This window comes from Triturus cristatus, chromosome 9, assembly GCF_964204655.1.
Source record: "Triturus cristatus chromosome 9, aTriCri1.1, whole genome shotgun sequence".
In the NCBI taxonomy this organism is placed as follows: Eukaryota; Metazoa; Chordata; class Amphibia; order Caudata; family Salamandridae; genus Triturus; species Triturus cristatus.
Genome location: NC_140592.1, coordinates 245,982,528 through 246,003,734, shown reverse-complemented (window position 1 = coordinate 246,003,734; position 21,207 = coordinate 245,982,528). Strand labels below are relative to the sequence as shown.

At 42.1% G+C, this 21,207-nt stretch overlaps 1 protein-coding gene across 2 annotated transcripts in view; it reads left to right on the top strand.

Annotated features, from left to right (window-relative positions):
* Nucleotides 1–21,207, top strand: part of PPARG (peroxisome proliferator activated receptor gamma) — a 194,120-nt gene that overhangs the window by 92,051 nt on the left and 80,862 nt on the right. For both annotated transcript variants that reach the window (XM_085624861.1, XM_085624862.1), the window contains 2 exons: nucleotides 12,429–12,656; nucleotides 18,729–18,898. In XM_085624861.1, the coding sequence (XP_085480987.1) occupies nucleotides 12,429–12,656; nucleotides 18,729–18,898 (398 nt within the window). The remainder of the gene's footprint in view (nucleotides 1–12,428; nucleotides 12,657–18,728; nucleotides 18,899–21,207) is intronic.

Sequence of the window (21,207 nt, the reverse complement as noted above, 5' to 3'; positions counted from 1 at the left end):
AAGCGTAGTAACGCTTGTGAAGTAATGGTATGCGCAGTAGCAGCCGCGCACTAAAGGCTGTTTACCCCCTGCACGCCTATGGGTTGACATAAACGGGCGGTCCCACATATTTGACAATCTCACTGAGGCCCAAGCTTTTTGTAAAACCCTAAACCTGCGCACTCTCTTTGCAGTCCTACACCGAATCAATCCAGCTACTCCGGCAGCAGCAGTTCTGCTGGATGCAGAGAAAGCCTTTGACTCCCTGGAGTGGCCATGCTTATGGACAGTTATGGGTAGGCTGGGCATGCCCTTTGGGTTCGTAAATCTCACTGCACCACTGTACTCGGCCCGCACTGCCAGACTGCGACTAAATGACACACTGTTCCACTCCTTTATATTATCCCGAGACACCAGACAGGGATGCCCCCTGTCGCCACTCCTTTTCATATTAGCAATTGACCCACTTGTTAGACATTTCCAGGAGCGTCATTTACAGAGGGGGCACCAATTCAACACTGGGCCTCTATTGGTGTCACTATATGCAGATCTTAGGAACAACCTTGGGTTTTGACTTCAAGGCAGCAAGGCCAAGTCAATATATGATTAGAAGAACCCCAACGTCCAATTGGCTCAAAAAGATCATCTCCCAAAATTGGCACCTTGTAAAAAATTTGGACCCTTCCCTCAAAGAACCCCCACTGTTTGCCTTTAGGAAAGACAGAAGTATTGCTAATCAGATCGTGAGAGCTGCGCTCCCTAAAACAAAGATCCCGGACTTGAGAAGCTTCCTTAATCTTCCACCGATTCAAGGCCACCACAAATGTGGCACATGTGTGTGCTGCGATTCCACTTTGGAAGGTAATCATTTTATCCATCAGAACATTCATTGGAAACATGATTCCTTCTCAAATTGTAAAACCAAATTTGTAGTATATGGGATACTATGCCCATGTGCTAAACTGTATATTGGCAAAACAAACCAGGAAGTAAGGTTTAGAATCCAACAGCACAAATCAAGAATACGCAAAAATGTACAAAACGCCCCTTTGGTCAACCATTGGCGCCTTAACAACCATGTAGAAGCTGATGTCAAATGGACTGTAATTTCGAAAGTCACACCAGATATCAGAGGAGGGGATTTAGATGCCAAACTATTGAAAAGGGAAGCGATGTTGATAATCAAATTCAATACATCCGTAGAAGGATTGAATGAAATGTCTGAGATTTTCAACCTTTAAATCCACGCCGGTGATAACATCTCCAGTTTCCTGTTGTCCTGCAAAATAAGGTCAATCATGCTATTCCCTTCTCAGCCTGACCGCATCATTCAGTATTGTACTTGTATATTCTTTGGCATGTCGAGTGGTTTATCAATAAAGCTGTATACAACGCATTGTCAAACTACAAATCCCAGGAGTCTTAGTAACACAACCACCGCTTGAATAAACAGTCCTCCACCACCTGGATGCGCCTTGTGGCGAATAAAGTTACACTTCTCTGACCCCGCCTGAGACCGAAGATAGAGCCCTCATATCGTGGCTCTATTACTGCTTCATTTAGCAGTCCGCTAATTTACTGGGCTGTGACTAAACTACATTTCCCAGACTCCGTTCGCGACCAAAGAAAGTTTAAAAGAGGATTCCTTCCGGCGCACTATGAACCATACCTGCATTGGCGGTACTAACACGGACGACGGCTGCTTCGTTTAAATTGGCGTTGAACTAACTCGGAAGGTAAGAGAATATTTGTACGAGGCTCTCACGAGCTTGTGTGTGCGACCACGTCGCAATCACTACACTCTGCTTTCAATTGATCTTTGCACGAGGCTCTCACGAACTTGTGTGTGCGATCACATCGCAATCACTATACTCTGCTTTCAATTCACCTTTTGCAGACGACAATTGAAGCTTCTCCGACACTCAAATCACTTCTGGCAACTGCCGGCATTCAGTCCGAAGGCACGCCAGCAGCAAGATACACGACATCAACAGACTGTCAAGTAAGATATGATTTTGGACTAATAGAGCCATCACACACACCAGCGCTTTATGCGACATTTTAAGTAATTCAAATCCACCCTCTTCTGTCTTTCTAAAGGTCTCTCTTGAAAAGGCCTATACTCCACACTCGCTAGTCTCCCTTCGGGTTGCATTGGTTGCAAGGTAAGATTCTGGCACAAGGTTGGCGTTGAGGAAAGTATAGTGCACAAGGGTATATTGGTCTAATTTAGCTTTTTTGTATTCTCTCCATAGTGAGCATCTGGTCCTGATGAGAATCCCCACAACTTGAGGGATTCGAAACGCGTAGACCTCTTCGCTGTGGGCTAACCGCATAAACTTCAACCTAATTATTTTCAAAAATTACTGTTAGGCTGTAAATAAAATCACGGTGGCCCCCCCCTTGTTCTTTGTAAAGTCACAAAATTGTCATTTGAGTATTTGTCTTATATGTCTCACAGTATGATTGAGTAGTATGAATGTATGGTATGAGTGACACTTGTATGCTAGTAGTAGTGTCGTGTATATTTATGTAGGAAATGTATATATTGATATTGTAGTGTTTTTTTGCTATTTCTTGTATAAATTGAACCGTGCTTAAAAATGAGTTAATGAAGCACTGATCCTTTAAAAATTGTTGATTAAAACCAAACGGAAAAAGTGGTTTTCAGTGGTACTGTTTTGTTCAGTCCATTTGAAGTATTTTGTTGTTAATTTGTGCAGCACTGGCAACTCTCTTGTTCTTCTAATCATATATTGACTTGGCCTTGCTGCCTTGAAGTCAAAACCCAAGGTTGTTCCTAAGGTTGTCTGGCGGGTGTTTACTCGCGAGGTTTTTTCTAGACTTGATTTTCTCTTGGAATAGTGAGTAGGAGTAGCCTGCAGTTTTCCAAATAAGTCACGGGGAATGTGTTTCACATAGGTCAAACACATTGTAAAGGTTTTCATTTTAAGGTGATCTTTCCCTCTCTGCACTCTTTTCTTCTTTATTTTTATTTTTCTTTGACATACTATGTCAGGTAGCGACACTTTCGCATACAGCGAGGAACATATACTGAAGCTATTGAATGACCCTCCACTATTTTCTTCCGCTGCCTTGAGCACAACTGCCAAAATCAATAACGAATCCGACAGACTGGTTAGACTAAAAAAGAAGCAAATACGGACTGATCTACACGGTCATTTTCTAATTGAACATCTGAGGGCAGGTACCATCCCGGGTGGACTCCAAATACGTAACGTCCCGGTGATTTTCACAGAGGATCCAACTTATAAAAAGGGTTTCAGTCAAATTGAAACAAAATGCAGTAGGGACCTCATGGTCCTCACCGTCGAAACAGCACAAAGACTGTCAAAACAACAATTGGAAGAAATCGTGGTGCTTGAGAACGAAATTAAAAATAACCAATTGATTACAGAGGCCAAAGAACTTCTGGAGAAAGTCGATAAGGAGATCCTCGAATTTAAGGACTATTCAATTAACCAAAAGGGACTCAAATTCGAAAAGGACAAAAAGAACTTCTCTCTAGACAAGATTTATCCTTACCTCCAAATTGATTTTTACACAAGACCTGACTCACGACGATTTCTACAGGATTACCAAGGGAGATCTAGGTACAATTTTATCAATTTTTCCGAAACATCATCTTCTTCAGGGAGTAGTGACAACGATAACCCTAGTACAAGGGGCGAATCTAGCAGACGTGTCAATTTTGAACCAAATTTACAACAGAACTTTCAACAACCGTCTTTTTTAGGACGAGGCCAGCGGAAGCCTCGCGGCAGATCCAGATTCGCCAACCAACCATGGGAAATGTCCACGAGACGTCAGAACTACAAAAACTGAGGACTGCAACTACCACAGACCGGCAAAAATCACGAGAACCAAAGATTACGTCTATCTTTAATCTCTCTGACAAAATTCTGACATCTGATGAATGTAGTGTTTTAGAAATGGGCCTTTTTTTCGTACCATCTACAATAACCAACTTTGTTAAACTTAAGGCTGAATTTATCGAATTCTGCCGCAAAATACGCCTGATTACCTTCTTCATGGACAATCCATTACAGGAGAACATAGAGACGACAGGGTTAAGGAAAAAATCCTGCTTTTGCCCACCAACATCAAAAACACCAAAGGAGGTGTTACTATTTGAAAAGGTAGTTCTGTCTGCCATCACAGAAGCTGAAAAACACAAAAGGCGATCAGTAAAATTCAACATGACAAAATCTCAAAAAGACGCCTTGACTGATCTAAGGAATGACCCATCCATAGTAATTAAACAAGCGGATAAGGGCGGGTCTATTGTTATCTGGGCCACTGAACGTTACACGGCAGAAGTGATGAGACAACTATCCAATGTAACTTGCTATAGAAAGCTTAATAAAGATCCAACGGTTGAATTGCAAGGCAAACTGTTCAACATTCTCCAGAAAGGGTTTGATGAAGGTTTTCTAGGCAAGAAAGAATATGAATTTCTAAAAAACAAAAGCCCTCGCACACCTATTTTCTACGTACTCCCTAAAGTACATAAAAATGAACACAATCCCCCGGGTCGTCCTATAGTCTCGGGCTGTGAGTCTTTGACTGAATCAATCTCAAAATTCGTAGACTTCTTCCTCAAACCCTTCATGCAAGAGGTTAAATCGTTCATCAAAGACACCACTGATTTTTTGATCAAATTGAGCACAATGGAGTTTCAAGAAAACACACATCTTCTAGCCACTCTAGATGTTACTTCGTTGTATACAGAAATTCCCCAAGACGAAGGGCTGGCAGTTTTGGAGACATTTTTAAACAGCAGACCAAAGCCCGAAAAGGTTCCAACGCAATTTATCCTTGAGCTAGCTACTTTTGCGCTAAAAAATAACTATTTCTGTTTCAAAGAAGAGTTTTTCTTACAAATCAAGGGAGTCGCGATGGGGTGTCCCTTCGCCCCAGAGCTGGCCATTCTTTACATGTCAAAATACGAGGAACATTTTGTGTACAATAACAACCCATTTTCAACTTACATCGGACATTGGACAAGGTACATCGACGATGTGTTTTTAACTTGGACTGGAGAAGAAGACCAACTGCGAGATTTCGTCAATTGGCTGAACAATAGGACACCGGACATCAAGTTCAGCCTCAACTTCTCCAAAGTTAAAATACCGTTTTTGGACGTTGAAGTCTACCCAAGCGAGGGTCACCTCGTTTCTACATTATATAAGAAAAAAACCGACAGAAATAAAGCGCTCCTCTATTCTAGTAATCACCCACGCAGCCTTAGGGACAATTTGCCCTACGGACAATTTTTAAGAATCCGTAGGAATTGCACTTTCAAGGATGAATTTTTCTTTCATGCAGAAAAATTAAAAACCAACCTCTTAGAAAGAGGATATCCCAAAAAACTTCTGAAGAGATCTATGAAGCGTGCATGGTGGACCCCACGAGAGGTTCTTCTTGAAAGAAGAGACAAATCAAAAATGGACAGGATTGTCTGTGTCTCCACCTTCACCCCAACGTCCAATTGGCTCAAAAAGATCATCTCCCAAAATTGGCACCTTGTAAAAAATTTGGACCCTTCCCTCAAAGAACCCCCACTGTTTGCCTTTAGGAAAGACAGAAGTATTGCTAATCAGATCGTGAGAGCTGCGCTCCCTAAAACAAAGATCCCGGACTTGAGAAGCTTCCTTAATCTTCCACCGATTCAAGGCCACCACAAATGTGGCACATGTGTGTGCTGCGATTCCACTTTGGAAGGTAATCATTTTATCCATCAGAACATTCATTGGAAACATGATTCCTTCTCAAATTGTAAAACCAAATTTGTAGTATATGGGATACTATGCCCATGTGCTAAACTGTATATTGGCAAAACAAACCAGGAAGTAAGGTTTAGAATCCAACAGCACAAATCAAGAATACGCAAAAATGTACAAAACGCCCCTTTGGTCAACCATTGGCGCCTTAACAACCATGTAGAAGCTGATGTCAAATGGACTGTAATTTCGAAAGTCACACCAGATATCAGAGGAGGGGATTTAGATGCCAAACTATTGAAAAGGGAAGCGATGTTGATAATCAAATTCAATACATCCGTAGAAGGATTGAATGAAATATCTGAGATTTTCAACCTTTAAATCCACGCCGGTGATAACATCTCCAGTTTCCTGTTGTCCTGCAAAATAAGGTCAATCATGCTATTCCCTTCTCAGCCTGACCGCATCATTCAGTATTGTACTTGTATATTCTTTGGCATGTCGAGTGGTTTATCAATAAAGCTGTATACAACGCATTGTCAAACTACAAATCCCAGGAGTCTTAGTAACACAATCACCGCTTGAATAAACAGTCCTCCACCACCTGGATGCGCCTTGTGGCGAATAAAGTTACACTTCTCTGACCCCGCCTGAGACCGAAGATAGAGCCCTCATATCGTGGCTCTATTACTGCTTCATTTAGCAGTCCGCTAATTTACTGGGCTGTGACTAAACTACATTTCCCAGACTCCGTTCGCCACCAAAGGAAGTTTAAAAGAGGATTCCTTCCGGCGCACTATGAACCATACCTGCATTGGCGGTACTAACACGGACGACGGCTGCTTCGTTTAAATTGGCGTTGAACTAACTCGGAAGGTAAGAGAATATTTGTACGAGGCTCTCACGAGCTTGTGTGTGCGACCACGTCGCAATCACTACACTCTGCTTTCAATTGATCTTTGCACGAGGCTCTCACGAACTTGTGTGTGCGATCACATCGCAATCACTATACTCTGCTTTCAATTCACCTTTTGCAGACGACAATTGAAGCTTCTCCGACACTCAAATCACTTCTGGCAACTGCCGGCATTCAGTCCGAAGGCACGCCAGCAGCAAGATACACGACATCAACAGACTGTCAAGTAAGATATGATTTTGGACTAATAGAGCCATCACACACACCAGCGCTTTATGCGACATTTTAAGTAATTCAAATCCACCCTCTTCTGTCTTTCTAAAGGTCTCTCTTGAAAAGGCCTATACTCCACACTCGCTAGTCTCCCTTCGGGTTGCATTGGTTGCAAGGTAAGATTCTGGCACAAGGTTGGCGTTGAGGAAAGTATAGTGCACAAGGGTATATTGGTCTAATTTAGCTTTTTTGTATTCTCTCCATAGTGAGCATCTGGTCCTGATGAGAATCCCCACAACTTGAGGGATTCGAAACGCGTAGACCTCTTCGCTGTGGGCTAACCGCATAAACTTCAACCTAATTATTTTCAAAAATTACTGTTAGGCTGTAAATAAAATCACGGTGGCCCCCCCCTTGTTCTTTGTAAAGTCACAAAATTGTCATTTGAGTATTTGTCTTATATGTCTCACAGTATGATTGAGTAGTATGAATGTATGGTATGAGTGACACTTGTATGCTAGTAGTAGTGTCGTGTATATTTATGTAGGAAATGTATATATTGATATTGTAGTGTTTTTTTGCTATTTCTTGTATAAATTGAACCGTGCTTAAAAATGAGTTAATGAAGCACTGATCCTTTAAAAATTGTTGATTAAAACCAAACGGAAAAAGTGGTTTTCAGTGGTACTGTTTTGTTCAGTCCATTTGAAGTATTTTGTTGTTAATTTGTGCAGCACTGGCAACTATATGCAGATGACATTATAGTATATGTTGGAGACCCCCCTGAACAATTTAGAACCACTAATCAGAGAGATCATCAGGTTTGGCAGCTTCTCCGGCCTTGGCATAAATTGGCACAAGTCTGTGATATTTCCCCTCACCATGGGTACCGTAGGATGGGAATGTGAATACCCACTAACCTGGTGTTAGGACTCAGTAAAGTACCTGGGGATAAATATACACTTGAATACCACGGAAATCATACTGTCAAACTACGGCAATGCTGTACACACATTGGAAAAGCAAGTACACAGGTGGCTGAGTCTTCCACTCTCGATTGCTGGGCGACTTGCGCTGATTAAAATGATTGTCCTGCCCAAATTCCTGTATCTTTTTAAAAATATTCCTATCCCACTAACAAATTGATTCTTCAAATCAATATACACACATCTTATTTGACTGACTTGGGGAGGTATACTGCCCTGGGTCCGCTGGGAGGTAATGACACTCCGTACCATAGAGGAGGCTTTGGAGTCCCCAACTTTCAATTATGCTACTTGATCGCTCAGTGCAGCTATGCACACTCCTGGTTTCACCCCGACCCCAGGATTCCTTATTTACGTCCTGTGGCAGATCTGGTCCTGTCGGACACATTGAATACGGTATTACCCCTGGGCTACCCACGCGACCCTATAGACATTCAGACAGTCTCCACTACCAGCTGGGCCTGGCAGAAGCTGGTCAGAGTACTGGGGTCACCGGTACTATACTCCCCAAGCCTACCTATCCCAAATAAATGCTGGATTCCTATTACTGGGGAAGGGATAGTACAACACACTCTCTCTCTGTACAACATGACCACTATTGGGGATTTCTACATTGAGGGGCAAGTATTTTCTGTTTCAGACGGAGATAGGTTTAATGAGGCTTCCTTCATGAACAAATTTTTGCTTACTCGCCTTCGATCAACTCTGAGGGCTAAGATCCCTGGCTTTCCCGTTGAACCTGATCCATTCACCCTGCTTTCCACAGTTCTAGATAGTACCAATGGGAAGCATCTGGTTTCCAAGCGATACTGGGCTTGTATTGATATTATGCCAATACGTAATGCTAAAACAAGGACTGATTGGGAGGCAGATCTGGGCCACCCTATTACTGACGACCAATGGGCTCCATGCTGTCTACAAACCAAGGAGGTCTCCTTGAATAGCCACCATAAACTGATCCACTTCGAGTTCCCGCACACAATATATGTAACCCCTGAGATGACACATAAAATAGATCCAGACTGACCCCATTGTTGTTTAAAATGTAAAACCCCACACACAGACTTTGTGCATCTCGCCTAGACTTGTTGCAAAATAAAAAAGTATTGAGCCGAAATCTATTGTACCCTTGGGAAAATGATAGGCTTAGACATTGAACCCACTCCAGAGGTAGCATTGTTGGGATACGTGACTAACATCCCAAAGCCAGTCCGGAAATTCACTGCCTTGGGGATACTACTGGCCAAAAGAGAAATAGCACTCAAATGGGGACGAAAAACTGCTCCGACGCACAAGGAATGGCTGGGCAGTCGTGCATATTGCAACACCAACTACGATTTGTATGCCTCCACTCTTCTTAGTACATCCCGCCCATGGGACATTTTGGGCCCTTTTAGACACTACACGGCAACGACACAATCACTGCCTACCACACAGCTGGGGCGCGGACTTTGTGCCTGCGGGCATTCGCTGATCAGATAGAACCTGTATACTAGACACAGAAATGTGATATTTTATTTAGTTATATGTTTTTCTTTTCATAACGTGGTTTGCTGTGCACTGTAGTAACAAGATAATTTGTGTTTGAGACCAGCAGGAGTGGAGCTCAAGAAATAGTAAAGCTGATTGTCCAGGCTGAACAGATCAGCATGGAGATACATTTTGTGAGGTGGGCAAATTTCTGTACCACCCACTGTAATGTCATAAAGACATTGTAATGGAGCTGGAAACTTTACTGTTCTAATTTTGAAACTGGTAAATAAAGTGTTAAAAAAAAGACACAAGAAGCCATGAAAACTATTAACATTATTACTGTGAAACATGCTAATTCTAAAGCAAAAGATGTCATATTATGAAAGCAGGTTTAATTTTTAGCAGTTTCATTTCACGTTATACTAGACTTTGGCAGCCATCTTGAACAATCACAAGCAGGATTAATCCTGCAGCAGGCTAGCAAGGGGAACTGTTTGTTTTTCTCCTGCTTTTGCACCGAATTTCACCTGCAAGAGCCTTGTGTGACCATAAAATATCTCACTGGTATTTAAAAATGTCTGATTGCCTCTTCTGCACCATGCTAGAAATATTCACTGCATGGCTTTAGGAACTTTGTGGAAAACATCAGTACCAGCTTCTACCAGACAGGGATGTTGAGACGGGGGTGAAAGGACTTACCTGAAACGGCCGAACGCCGCCTCTCCTCCGTCCTCTTCCATCTTATTTCTTCCTGTCTCCAGTCCCGGCTGACAGCAGGAAGCACCCGGGCACACAGGATCCCCTGAGCCAATTACAATGCTGCAATGCGTTGTGATTGGTGTGAGTGCCGTGGTTCGACCCTCACCAGGCTGTGTAATGCAGCTGGGTGGAGAATATGCAAAATGCGCATGACTGTTTGGCTGGCCCAAGATGGCTGGCCAAACATTCATACTCACTTAGGGAGTGCAAACCACTCCTCCCCCTCCCTGACCAGCCCCGCCACTGATTGAAATAGGAAAAATAAAATGATAACAACACGTTATTGTAATTTTAGTTTTTCCTTTTGCACTGAGGGGCAACACTCCTCCGCCTTAGCGGAGGAGCCGCCACTGGAAAATATATTAAGCAGAGCTCTTTCATGACTTTTATAGGACAGGGCATTCCTCACATCCAGTTTTCAAACAGATGACTATCCAAACCTATTTTGCTTATTTTGTAGATTTTTTTGTGAAAAATACACATGGGAAAAAGTTCAATTTCGCTTATTCCTATGAACTATCTCAAGTAAATTAGTCTTTACGACAAACCTGTTTTTCAAAGGTTATAGGACATTTAGCCAGTAAGACATTTCTGACAATGATACGAAATCTTTCACCCTGCCGTCTTTGGTGGCGATTAAAGGTGTCCTTACAAAGTCAGCTGCTCAGGAGTGAGAGTACTTCTTCAGATCTGAAAAATAAGTCTGACAATTCTTTGTGGTCCATTCAAGAACTCACAACGCAACAGAGGACAAGCCATGGCTCCCACTGATGCTAATACCAGAGCAGGTTCCTGCTCTTTCCTCCTCGCCTAAAATTTGCACAGACCCTATGTCCTCGGGGCAAACCTTTGCTATTCCTGGACTTTGGTCTCACAAATCACAAATTGGGGAGAGGATTTGGCCTAACGGCTAGGGCGGTCAACCTCGAATCTGGGGAACTGGGTTCAAGTCTCGGCAATGACACTGAACATCCTGTGATTTTGGGCAAATCACTTATTCTCCCCGTGCCTAACAAAAAATGAATGTGTCCTCATGTACTGCAACTGGTGCTATGTAAAGCGCTCTGTTACCCGTTTTGGGTCAAGTTCGCTCTATATAAAACTCTGTAAAAAAAAATAATCATTTTGAGGTGTTTTTATTCCAAAGGGTTCAAATAAACGAATGTACATCACCTTGAATGCAATCGCATCAAGGATTGGTACAGGGTGACCAGATTTACTAAAGTTTTGTATGAGTGCTTACACCACACAGTATGACGGTATGTAATGCTAAGGCACTCAGATCATAACAGGTGCAAATAACATTTTGTGTTGGAAGTGTATGCTATGTAGCACTAAAGGGCACCTCATCGTAGTATAAACCAGGTAATACACACAATGTGGGCAGACTGAGGCAGTAACAGTGTAAAAACCCTAAGTTCCCCACACAAAGCCAGATCAGTTAATGTCACACGACTTGGCTTGGCATGGAATACAAGCGCCAATTAAGGCACGCAACTGTGTGAAATACTTCCATGCACAATGCATGTAATGTTTAGACTTAGCGCCACTTGTATGTCTTTGCCCAATGTTAAACCCCATTTAACTTCAAGCACAGTGGGCCTGATTCACAAAGGGCTGCCGCACTCATGGCGGCGGCACGCAGTCGTGGGGTAGTCTCCTTCTTTGGGGTGGAATCTCCGCCCTGAGTACAGAGATTCCCCCACGACTGCGGGGCATCCACCACGAGTGCGGAGGTCCTTTGTGAATCAAGCTCGGTATATTTAAGTGGCTGATGATATCATCTACATGTGGGACATTGTAAAAACCATGCATCTTAAATGTTGGAAGTTCATGATATGTAGGGTCAGATTGGCCTAATAGGCAACCAGGCAGTGCCTGACCAGCTGGTCTGACAGTACAGTGTCTGGGCCGCTTTTTGGCTGTTTGTTGGCCTGTTTTACGGCCTGCAGGCCCGTTTTCACTGTTAATTTCTCAAATAATAAAACAAACATTGCCTGCAGCAAGCTCAGACCCATGCACACGTCCATACCTTGCCAATCCCTTATACAGTGGGTCTTTACGACTTCGAAACTGCCACAATTTGCAAGCATGGGCCACTTTTTAGCTATCAATTCACTAGTGGGGGGTCTCTTTTATTTTTGGTATCCGTGCCTATTTTCTGTCCCTGCCCGTCACTGTTAATTGCTTTGCACTATTCTTAAAATTGCTGCAATGTTTTTTGATGAAATATACTGTTTTGAAACCCTAATTTACCCCGCTTGAATTACCATAAGGTTTGGACACGACTGTTTGATGTAATTGTATTTAAGCATGTCCAGCTTCTCAGGTTTGTGATTTGTTTCTCTTTCATTGCAGGACAGAAAATGGTGGACATGGAGATGCCATTTTGGCCTACTAACTACGGAGTCAGCTCGGTGGACCTGGCGGCCATGAACGACCTCTCCCAGGGCTATGACATTAAGCCCTTCACCACGGTGGACTTCACCAGCATTTCGGGCGGACACTTTGAAGAGATTCCCTTATCGAGAATCGAGCAGGAAGAGTTCGACTTTAAATATGACTTGAAAATGCAAGAATGTCAAAGTATGTACATGTTTTTATCTCTCGATATCCATCCGCTATAGATAACCTGCTCCAGCACTGACCAATTCATTATTTAGTTTAGTGTGTAATAGAAAACGCCATGCTGGCAAATAAGCAGGTGCATTTTTTTGTTCGCAGAGTTAAATAAAATATATTTACTTACATAGAGTCTGGTCACTAAGTGTATGTGTGTTCCCTTATAGCCAATCAGATTACTGCATGGGATTCTGAAGGAACGCCTAAAGCTTTTCTGCACTAATCTTCAGTGGCGGCTGGCATGTTAGGACGGTGGTTAGGCGGTGGAGTTAAAAATAAAAGTAAAAAAAGAAATAAAGAAAAAATATTCCCACTTACCTGCTTGGCACGACGTCCTCCTCCTCGCTTGGGTCTTGTCCAGTCAGGCTACAGGAAACTGCAGTAACCAATGCTGGTGCTGCTCTCATGCTGCATGAGAGCAGATCCAGGATTGGAGGGAGCAGACTCTCTCACCGCTCTCGAGGGCACTGGAGCCCTATGCTGTCTCGCATGTCTAGCTGGATGTAGCAAGACGGCCAGACGAAAAGATATGTGCACCAAAATGCCCTTCTTATCCCTGCTTTCTCATGCTGCCTGACTAGCAGCACCAGAAATTAGAAAGCCCCCTTCCCCCATCCTGACGCTCGGCTGGCACTGGGTTTTGAAGAATCAAATGGTAATAAATGAACTTTATTACCATTTTATTTTTTCTATCTCTGAGGTTTTTTTTTAGTGGGGAAACGCTCCTCCGCCTTAACGACGGAGCCGCCACTGCTAACCCAAACAGTTGACAGTGAAAAGTAGAATGTAACTGGAGGCGTAATGGCAACACCGAGATTCAATTAATCCATTCCATGTCTATACATCATACACGAGCTGTAAGGCCAGTGAGCTCTCACACTGCATCTGAAATATAGAAACAGAGCTGTGAGGACCATCCCATTACTGTTCAGGGCCCTTTCCTCTGGCCTACCGTCCTGTCGGTGCTCAAGGAGCAGGGTCCTTGGCAGCTCTCTTGCAACCCTTTAAAGCCCCACTGGAACACTCCTGTGTGTACTTCAGTTTCTGAGCAGCGAGTTGCACCTCCACTCAGTACCCTCATCAGTATTTGACACCCCACAAATTCCATTTGCTTTTTTCTGTGCTGAACACTGTGCCTGGTGCCTGCAGTTGTTGCATCTCGTGTAACGAAGGCTCAAAAGCCGTAGTATAATCAAGAATTAGATCAGGTTTTATGAATAATTTTTGTGATATGTTCGATTCAATTTCTTTATTATTACCCTCATCCATTTTATTAAGTTTACTACTGTAATATAGCATTTTAGTATTCAATAAAACTAATTCTTCTGATGTTGTCCACATTTATAACAAGAAGACATGCACATCTGTTCACATTGACAGGCTAGCGTGCCAGCAATTCGAAGTTTGTCAGTTAATAATGACTGTACCGAATTATTCCCCGGCCTGAATCCTTGTTCCCGCCCTACCAACAGAGCTCCAGCTCCGAACGCATTGACTGACACCGAAACCTAGGAGAAAGTATACTGAAAGTCATTGCCTTTTGTTAGTAATCGGGCCTGCAAAGCACCACATCTGCCACCACAACATATGAGCAGCGGTGGCCGGCTTAGGTAAGCGCGGTGGGGCGGTTGGGCAGGGCAGGGCGCGACGGGTGGGAAGTCAACAGACAGTGGAATAGATATTATTTATTTAATTATACCTATTCCGTTGTCTGTCGACTTCAACCCTCTCCCACCCCGCCCTGCCCATGCCCTGCCTCACTGCGCTTACCTGTGCCGCCGCCGCTGCCGTATGGGACGGATGCATATGGTTAAGTATGAGATACCTATGAATAGTGTTGCATGGGCAGAGATACCTATGTGGGTGCCTGGGCAGTGTTTACCTTCTATCAGATGTTTTGAAAACAAATTAATAAAAATGAGAGCAGTTTCAGCAGCAAAACACTGTTCCCCCATCTGAAGGTGCTGCAGGGAGACTGTTCCTGCTCTGCAGCAATACCCACTCAGAGCTCCACCCCTGGAAAGTCCTTTGCCATACTCCTGCCATATTGACTCTCATCCTCCCAACTAAGGTCCTTCTGGGCCAGCCCATGTTCCAATCCCCATAGGTATTCCTTGTTCTAAAGTTCTCGAATTTGTCAGATTTCATGGATGAAAGCAGAACTTTTTCCTTTCTTTTAATGTACTACTCGTAGTGAAGATGTTCAGGTTTCTGGATTTTAGTATGGAAACACTTTAAGTAAAATAAATATTTTCTTAAACAAAGCATTTAAAGTGAGAAATCTATGCGATTTTGTAATTGTATTTACAAAAGCCGATAAATCTATGCTCTATTTTCCTCTGTGTTATATTTCACAATGGAATACATCTAACTATCCTGCAGCAGAAGGGATGGTCCACCACAGGACTTTTCTCACATCTAAACGTATGCTACCCTGCAAAAAAAGACCATATGTAAGAAATGTACCATAGTTAGGAGAAAGGTTGTGAAATGTAAATTAAAGGTATAGGGACATTTTAACACCGATCCGTGACCTTTGCTGGCAACTTCACAACACAAAATCGCATTTCTCCAGTGGTCCTGCCTGTATATTATATTTATGCAGATATGCTGAGTGTAATATTCTGTTTGTTGCCACTTCTCAGTGTGGAGAGGGGCTTAGCTCATAAGTGATAACCTTGAGCGAAGCGATAGACTTGAGTGGATCACAATTCCCCTCTGTTTTAATTCCCTAACAAATCGTAATAAAGTGCGTATTTTGCTCTCAGCAGATCTGCATGTATGGTTTATGCAATGCTGTCTTTTAAATTTCGAACTTATAAACAAAAATATATAATAATAGCCAAAACACAAGAGGTTTAGTGAAACAACATGTCATCAACTGTGAGTGTGAGCCCAGTTGGTTTATTCTATGAAAAGCGTTTACAACTTGGATCTGTGAAGCAAGAAATAGTCATATGGTGTGCAAATATATATATATATATTACACATTAGTGGTTATCAATGTCTAGCGATAGCATTTCCATAGGAAAGAGTTTCTTTATTTGCTAAAAACGTTGACACTGTTTGACGAATCCACGCAAAACGTTCCACACATCTCAGTTCCTTCCTGGAAAGCTTCAGGGTGATCCTTCGGCCTAAATGGACAAGAAAAGGAGGCTCCTAGAATGTTGATTTCCAATGTTAATTCCCATAGCAAACTTCTCCTAATGATACAGAAAAAACAGCTGAACAGAATTGCACCAAAATGGGCAAAACTTTAAAACACTACTCAGAAAGTGTGCTTTTTGTGATTTGGTGTAAATCTGTTCAGCAGTTTTTTAAAAATTTGTGGTTAAAGAAGTGCTCACGGTGGTCATGAAGGGTTTGAACAAACAGTAATATCTGGGACTGTTGGTGCCCAGATTTGCTCATATTGGTCACTTTAAAGGGAAAAGGTCAATCCTTATTCGCTGGCCACAATGTGAAGAATATGTTGCGGCAGTCATAATAAGATTCATCGTCTTGGTCCTCATTGAAATGCATTGTAGTGAATATCAGGTTTTAAGGGTCAGAAAATAGAGCACATATAAAGGATGGGCCCAGCGCCCCCCCTCATGACCACCTAACACCCTACTTGCTCAGCCTTCAACAGTAGCGGCCGGTGGTGGGAGTGCTGCGGGGCGGTGGGGCGGGGCGGGGGTGGGGGCAGTAAACTATGGAATACGGCAGAACGGAGATAAGAAAACAAATACATAATTAAAAGAATTTCGTTGCACACGCTGCATCGCATTTGGCAATGCAGCGTGTGCAATGACATTCGTTTTATTTATTATTTGTTTACTTACCTTCGTTGGGCCGTATTCCATAGTTTACTACCCCCCACCCTGCTCCACCCCATCCCACCCCACTGCCCCGCAGCACGCCCACCACCGGCCGCTACTGGCCTTCACTCCTTCACAGCAATAGTTGATCAAAGGGTCTATTGTTTAAGGATATTCAGAAGCCAGCTCTTCGCAAGTGACCGACCACCACTGCACCCATCCTTCGGGTGAATACAAGTAAAAAGGCAATCAAAGCTATCAAAAGTGTTTCACTTTTGAAATAGTCAATTTAAATTCCATCTTTTGAAGGCTTGCAGACAGGTGCATATGAGACCAACTATCAACTTAGTTTGCTGTATTAATCCTCTTTTACAAAGAATATAGCACATTTTCATAATCATTGGTAGATCTCATTAGCAATGTCAACAATTATTTTATTTCAATAAACAGTGATGTCATCAATGATGTCATTTAAAATGTGATTAGTGACGTAATATGTGAGGTAAACTCATGTTCCATTCTAACACCTAACTATAACGTCTCATTAACCATTGGTGAAATATGTAAATACATGTGAGCCTGCAAAAGTTCCTTATTACAGATGAGTTGTGATGTCTATAATTTTCCTGTAATAGGAAAATATGATGCTGCTCAACTGTAATAAGTTATTAAAACTGAGCTGCAATGTCATAATTCCTGCTACTAGAGCCAGCAGCCAAACTGGAAGGCATGTCTGGGAGAACAAGCTAGAATTTAAATAAGGTAAAGGAGAACTGTGTGGCATATTATCAAGTACGGTGTTAAAAATTATCGCTGGTTTAGCGGCAGAAAACTGCCGCTAAAGCGTCGATAATGGGCTTGATAATATGCCCTGGAGAATTCCAATAGAAGTCCGTGTTCTGGTGTGAACATGGGCTTCTATTGGAATTCTCCAGGGCATATTATCAAGCCCATTATCGCCGCTTTAGCAGCAGTTGTCTGCCGCTAAACCGGCGATAATTTTAACGTCGTCCTTGACAATATGCCCCTGTGTTTTCCTTCTTTTAATCTGTTTTTCTAAAGTTACCGTGAGCTAAAGAAAGGAGATGCTTACTTTTTCCATGCTATACATCATTACATGAAATGTAGAATGTCTGCATGTTTCTAGACATATTAGCTGAAGCATTTTTTTATCTGACTCAAATTAAACTGATACTAATGTCTATGTGCCACAAATTAGTCAAAAGTGCTTTTTTGTGTGTTTAAGTTTTTCTAATACATATTCTAATTTTATTCTTTCATGTCTACAAACATACCATCTCTTTCATATGAAAGAGCAAGGCACCAAGGATGTATTTGGTTTGTGGGAAGAGTCATTGTGTAACCATGTATTATAAGAAATAACAAACCCCCTGTAATAGGTTAAGAGAATATTGCAAGTCATCACAGAGTTCTGTGACTTAATATATCCCTATAATGTTTTGCAGTGAAGTCAAATATATATATATATATATATATATATATATATATATATATATATATATATATATATATATATATATATATATATATATATATATATATATATATATATATATATATATTGATATATAAATTCATATATACATACATATATATATATATATATATATATATATATATATATATATATATATATCTTCAAAACAACTTCGGCGCAGTTACCACCAACGTATCCACAGCACCGAGAGTCCACAGTGATTTCTTTAAGGTATTTTTTTATTTTTTCTCTACAACATAAGTGCAAAAGTAAAAGGACGGTCGACGCGTTTCGGCTGATGCCTTCGACTGGACCATAGAGTCCCAGCGTCTAGACTGTCTATTTAAAGTGGCTAAGTGCATAAGTTCCTTGTTAGTGTTTTTTTTTTTTTAAATAGACTAGACTGCTAACCCATATAAACGGCTGGTTACATTTGGCTTATGGCAGCCGCCATTGTTCCTTTAGCATGTTTTGCATTTTTGTACATTCCTAAAATTATTATCAATTATATATACACATGTGTCACCACACTGTCGTAGATTTCCTGAATTTGTCAGATTGTTCATTTGTTGGTATATATATTGGATTAAACCTATGAAAACATAAGCAGATATTTAAGATATTTATGCATCATCATAGAATTCAATAGTCTCCATAGCTAACATGTTTAACACAGCAATAATGTGACAAGAAGATGTACCATTCTCACCTTCAAATTTCTTTCTCAATAAACAGATTCAATCAAACTGGAACCCCCGTCTCCTCCTTACTATTCAGAACAAAATCATTCTTACAGTAAACTTCCTGATGATGCCTCCAACTCTCTTATGGCGATAGAGTGCAGAGTGTGTGGGGACAAGGCATCGGGGTTCCATTATGGTGTGCACGCATGTGAAGGATGTAAGGTAAGCCATATATAGAGATATTGTTTGCTTGGACTAGGATTTATTAGCATTCACAAAGGTTTTAATGAGGATCTGTCCCAAGTGTGGAATGATTGCTTCAGGATTTGGGACAAAGTAGAGAGGAGTCATTGCCCTTCCTGGTACTTAAAGAACTCCCTCATTATGGCAAATGCTGTCCACCTGGGTGAAGGATATTTTTCCTCCAGGGTAGAAATGTCGTGGCAGAAAGGTATGATTTGTAATTACACAGTAAACCTTTCTACTCAAGTGGCTAGTAAAAAATTCTTAGTCAACCATTTTCCGAACCAACTCTCATATGCCACTTTGCATTAGTGTTGGCCAGAAATTTCTTAGCTAAAAACAGGGGGAATGTATGGTGATACCCGAATGAGGGAGTCACTGTGTGTCCCTGGCTGACATTGGATGATGCGCTATGCGATGCCACTCATGCTGATGGGTGTCAGCAGACCTTTTAGTGAACCCTTCATACCCAACCACATTTATACCAGGAATAGATAAGTTGTATGTTAGTGGGAGGATGTTCCTTGTGTCTTGTTCTCATCTGTGTCTCCCTGTTACAGTGCTTATGGCTCATGGTCTCAATGTCTGTGTCTTACTGTCCTGGGCTATGAGATAGACTTACCAATGGTTTTTGTTGTTATTTATGTGAGACAACGTGACTCAGAACATGGCAGTGATTTACAATCCATTATAAAAGGCTAGAAGCCAGCACAGATTTACACTACATTGGATGAGTATCTGTGCAAACCTTAGTATATATCATGGCCAAACTGGTAACCATAAGTAACCATGCAAAAATGATTAAACCACCCCCACTCCCTTCCTCCTCTCTCTGTATTGCTCTTTCCATACATCAATTTATTTTCAATTTCTCTTCTCCCTCTGCCTGCCCTCTGTCCATCCTCGTTTTTTCCTCTTCTTCTCTCTTACCACTTTCTCTCTTTTTCTCTCTCTCTTTCTCCGCTTATGCCCTGCAGAGCTGAATAGAGTGGAAAAGCTGCCAAAGGCAGCCCTAAGCCTTGAAAAACTGGATTTCAATGGCGTACCCTCTGGGAAAGAGTCTGATGAGATAAATGGCTAGTTCAGCCCTGGTAATATATCCCTACGTGTCTTTCTGAACTGTTACTGTGTTTGTGTCTCCTTGCATCTGCATTCATGTTTTTCTGTCCCAGTCTTCATGTCACTATATCTTATTGCTAGTGTCTCCCTGTTCCACTGTCCTTGTCTCCTTCTCAGAAGTAGAAGGCATTTCAAGGCTACTAAGTCTTGCTTGTCCTGTGGTCATGGTTTCCTGTCATCATTTCCATCTCTCCTTGTTAAAGGGACTCCATTTATCTAGCCTGGTCACAGGTCACCCTGAGGTCAATTCCCACTATCCCAAATTCCGGTTACCCCCTGTGCCAGTGTCTGTGTCTCCCTGCTCCAGTGTCCATCACCATGTCCCGCTTATCTTGTATAGCAGTCACAGTCACCATGCCTCTTCATCCCAGGGTCCATTTTTTCATATCTGAGTAGTCATGTCTTTTTTGTTCCAATACCTAAATCTCCACCACCAACCAAGAGTCTGTGTCTTCCTGTCCCAGTGCCCTTGTCTTCCTTTCCCAATGTCTGTGTCACTATGTCCAAGTCTTTGTCCAGGTTCATAGCTCCTTATCCCAGTGAGTGTGTTTCTATGTCCAGGAGCCATACCTGCCCTGGTGTCAAGGACCCACTGTTTTGATCTTGTTACCACCTATTCTAGTGCCTGTCTCTCTCTCTCTCCCAGCGTCTCTGTCTCCCACTCATGGTGCCCATGACTTTAAGAGGCAGTGTCTACGTCCCCTATCCCAAAAACGATGCCGCTTTGGATTTAGGATGTTGTAGACCTCGAGGAAAGCTGCATGCCCAGCGAAAACCACGACCAAGAGAGCCTAGATTATTACAATTTATTTGAGCTCTTGGAATGCGAAACAATGTAGTCTCAGCAATGCCAATCAAGGCATCCCTAATGCCGCGTCGCAATAATCACTGGATTTATTGTATCCTACAGTCACATACGTCCTAAAGGATTTAACATCAAACATATGGTCATTTTACTTCTTTATGTGTCAGTATTAATCCATGCCCTTGACTGGTAACCACTCTCATCATAGAACAAGCTTCACAATAAGTGAAGTGAGAGCAGTTCTGCTGCATAAGGCTGTAAGCTCCCTTTTCCCTATTTTTTTTGTTACTTGCTTACAGTACACAGTCTAATATCAATAGCACTGTCATAGATGATGTCATCAAAAATGTCATCGGTGATTTTT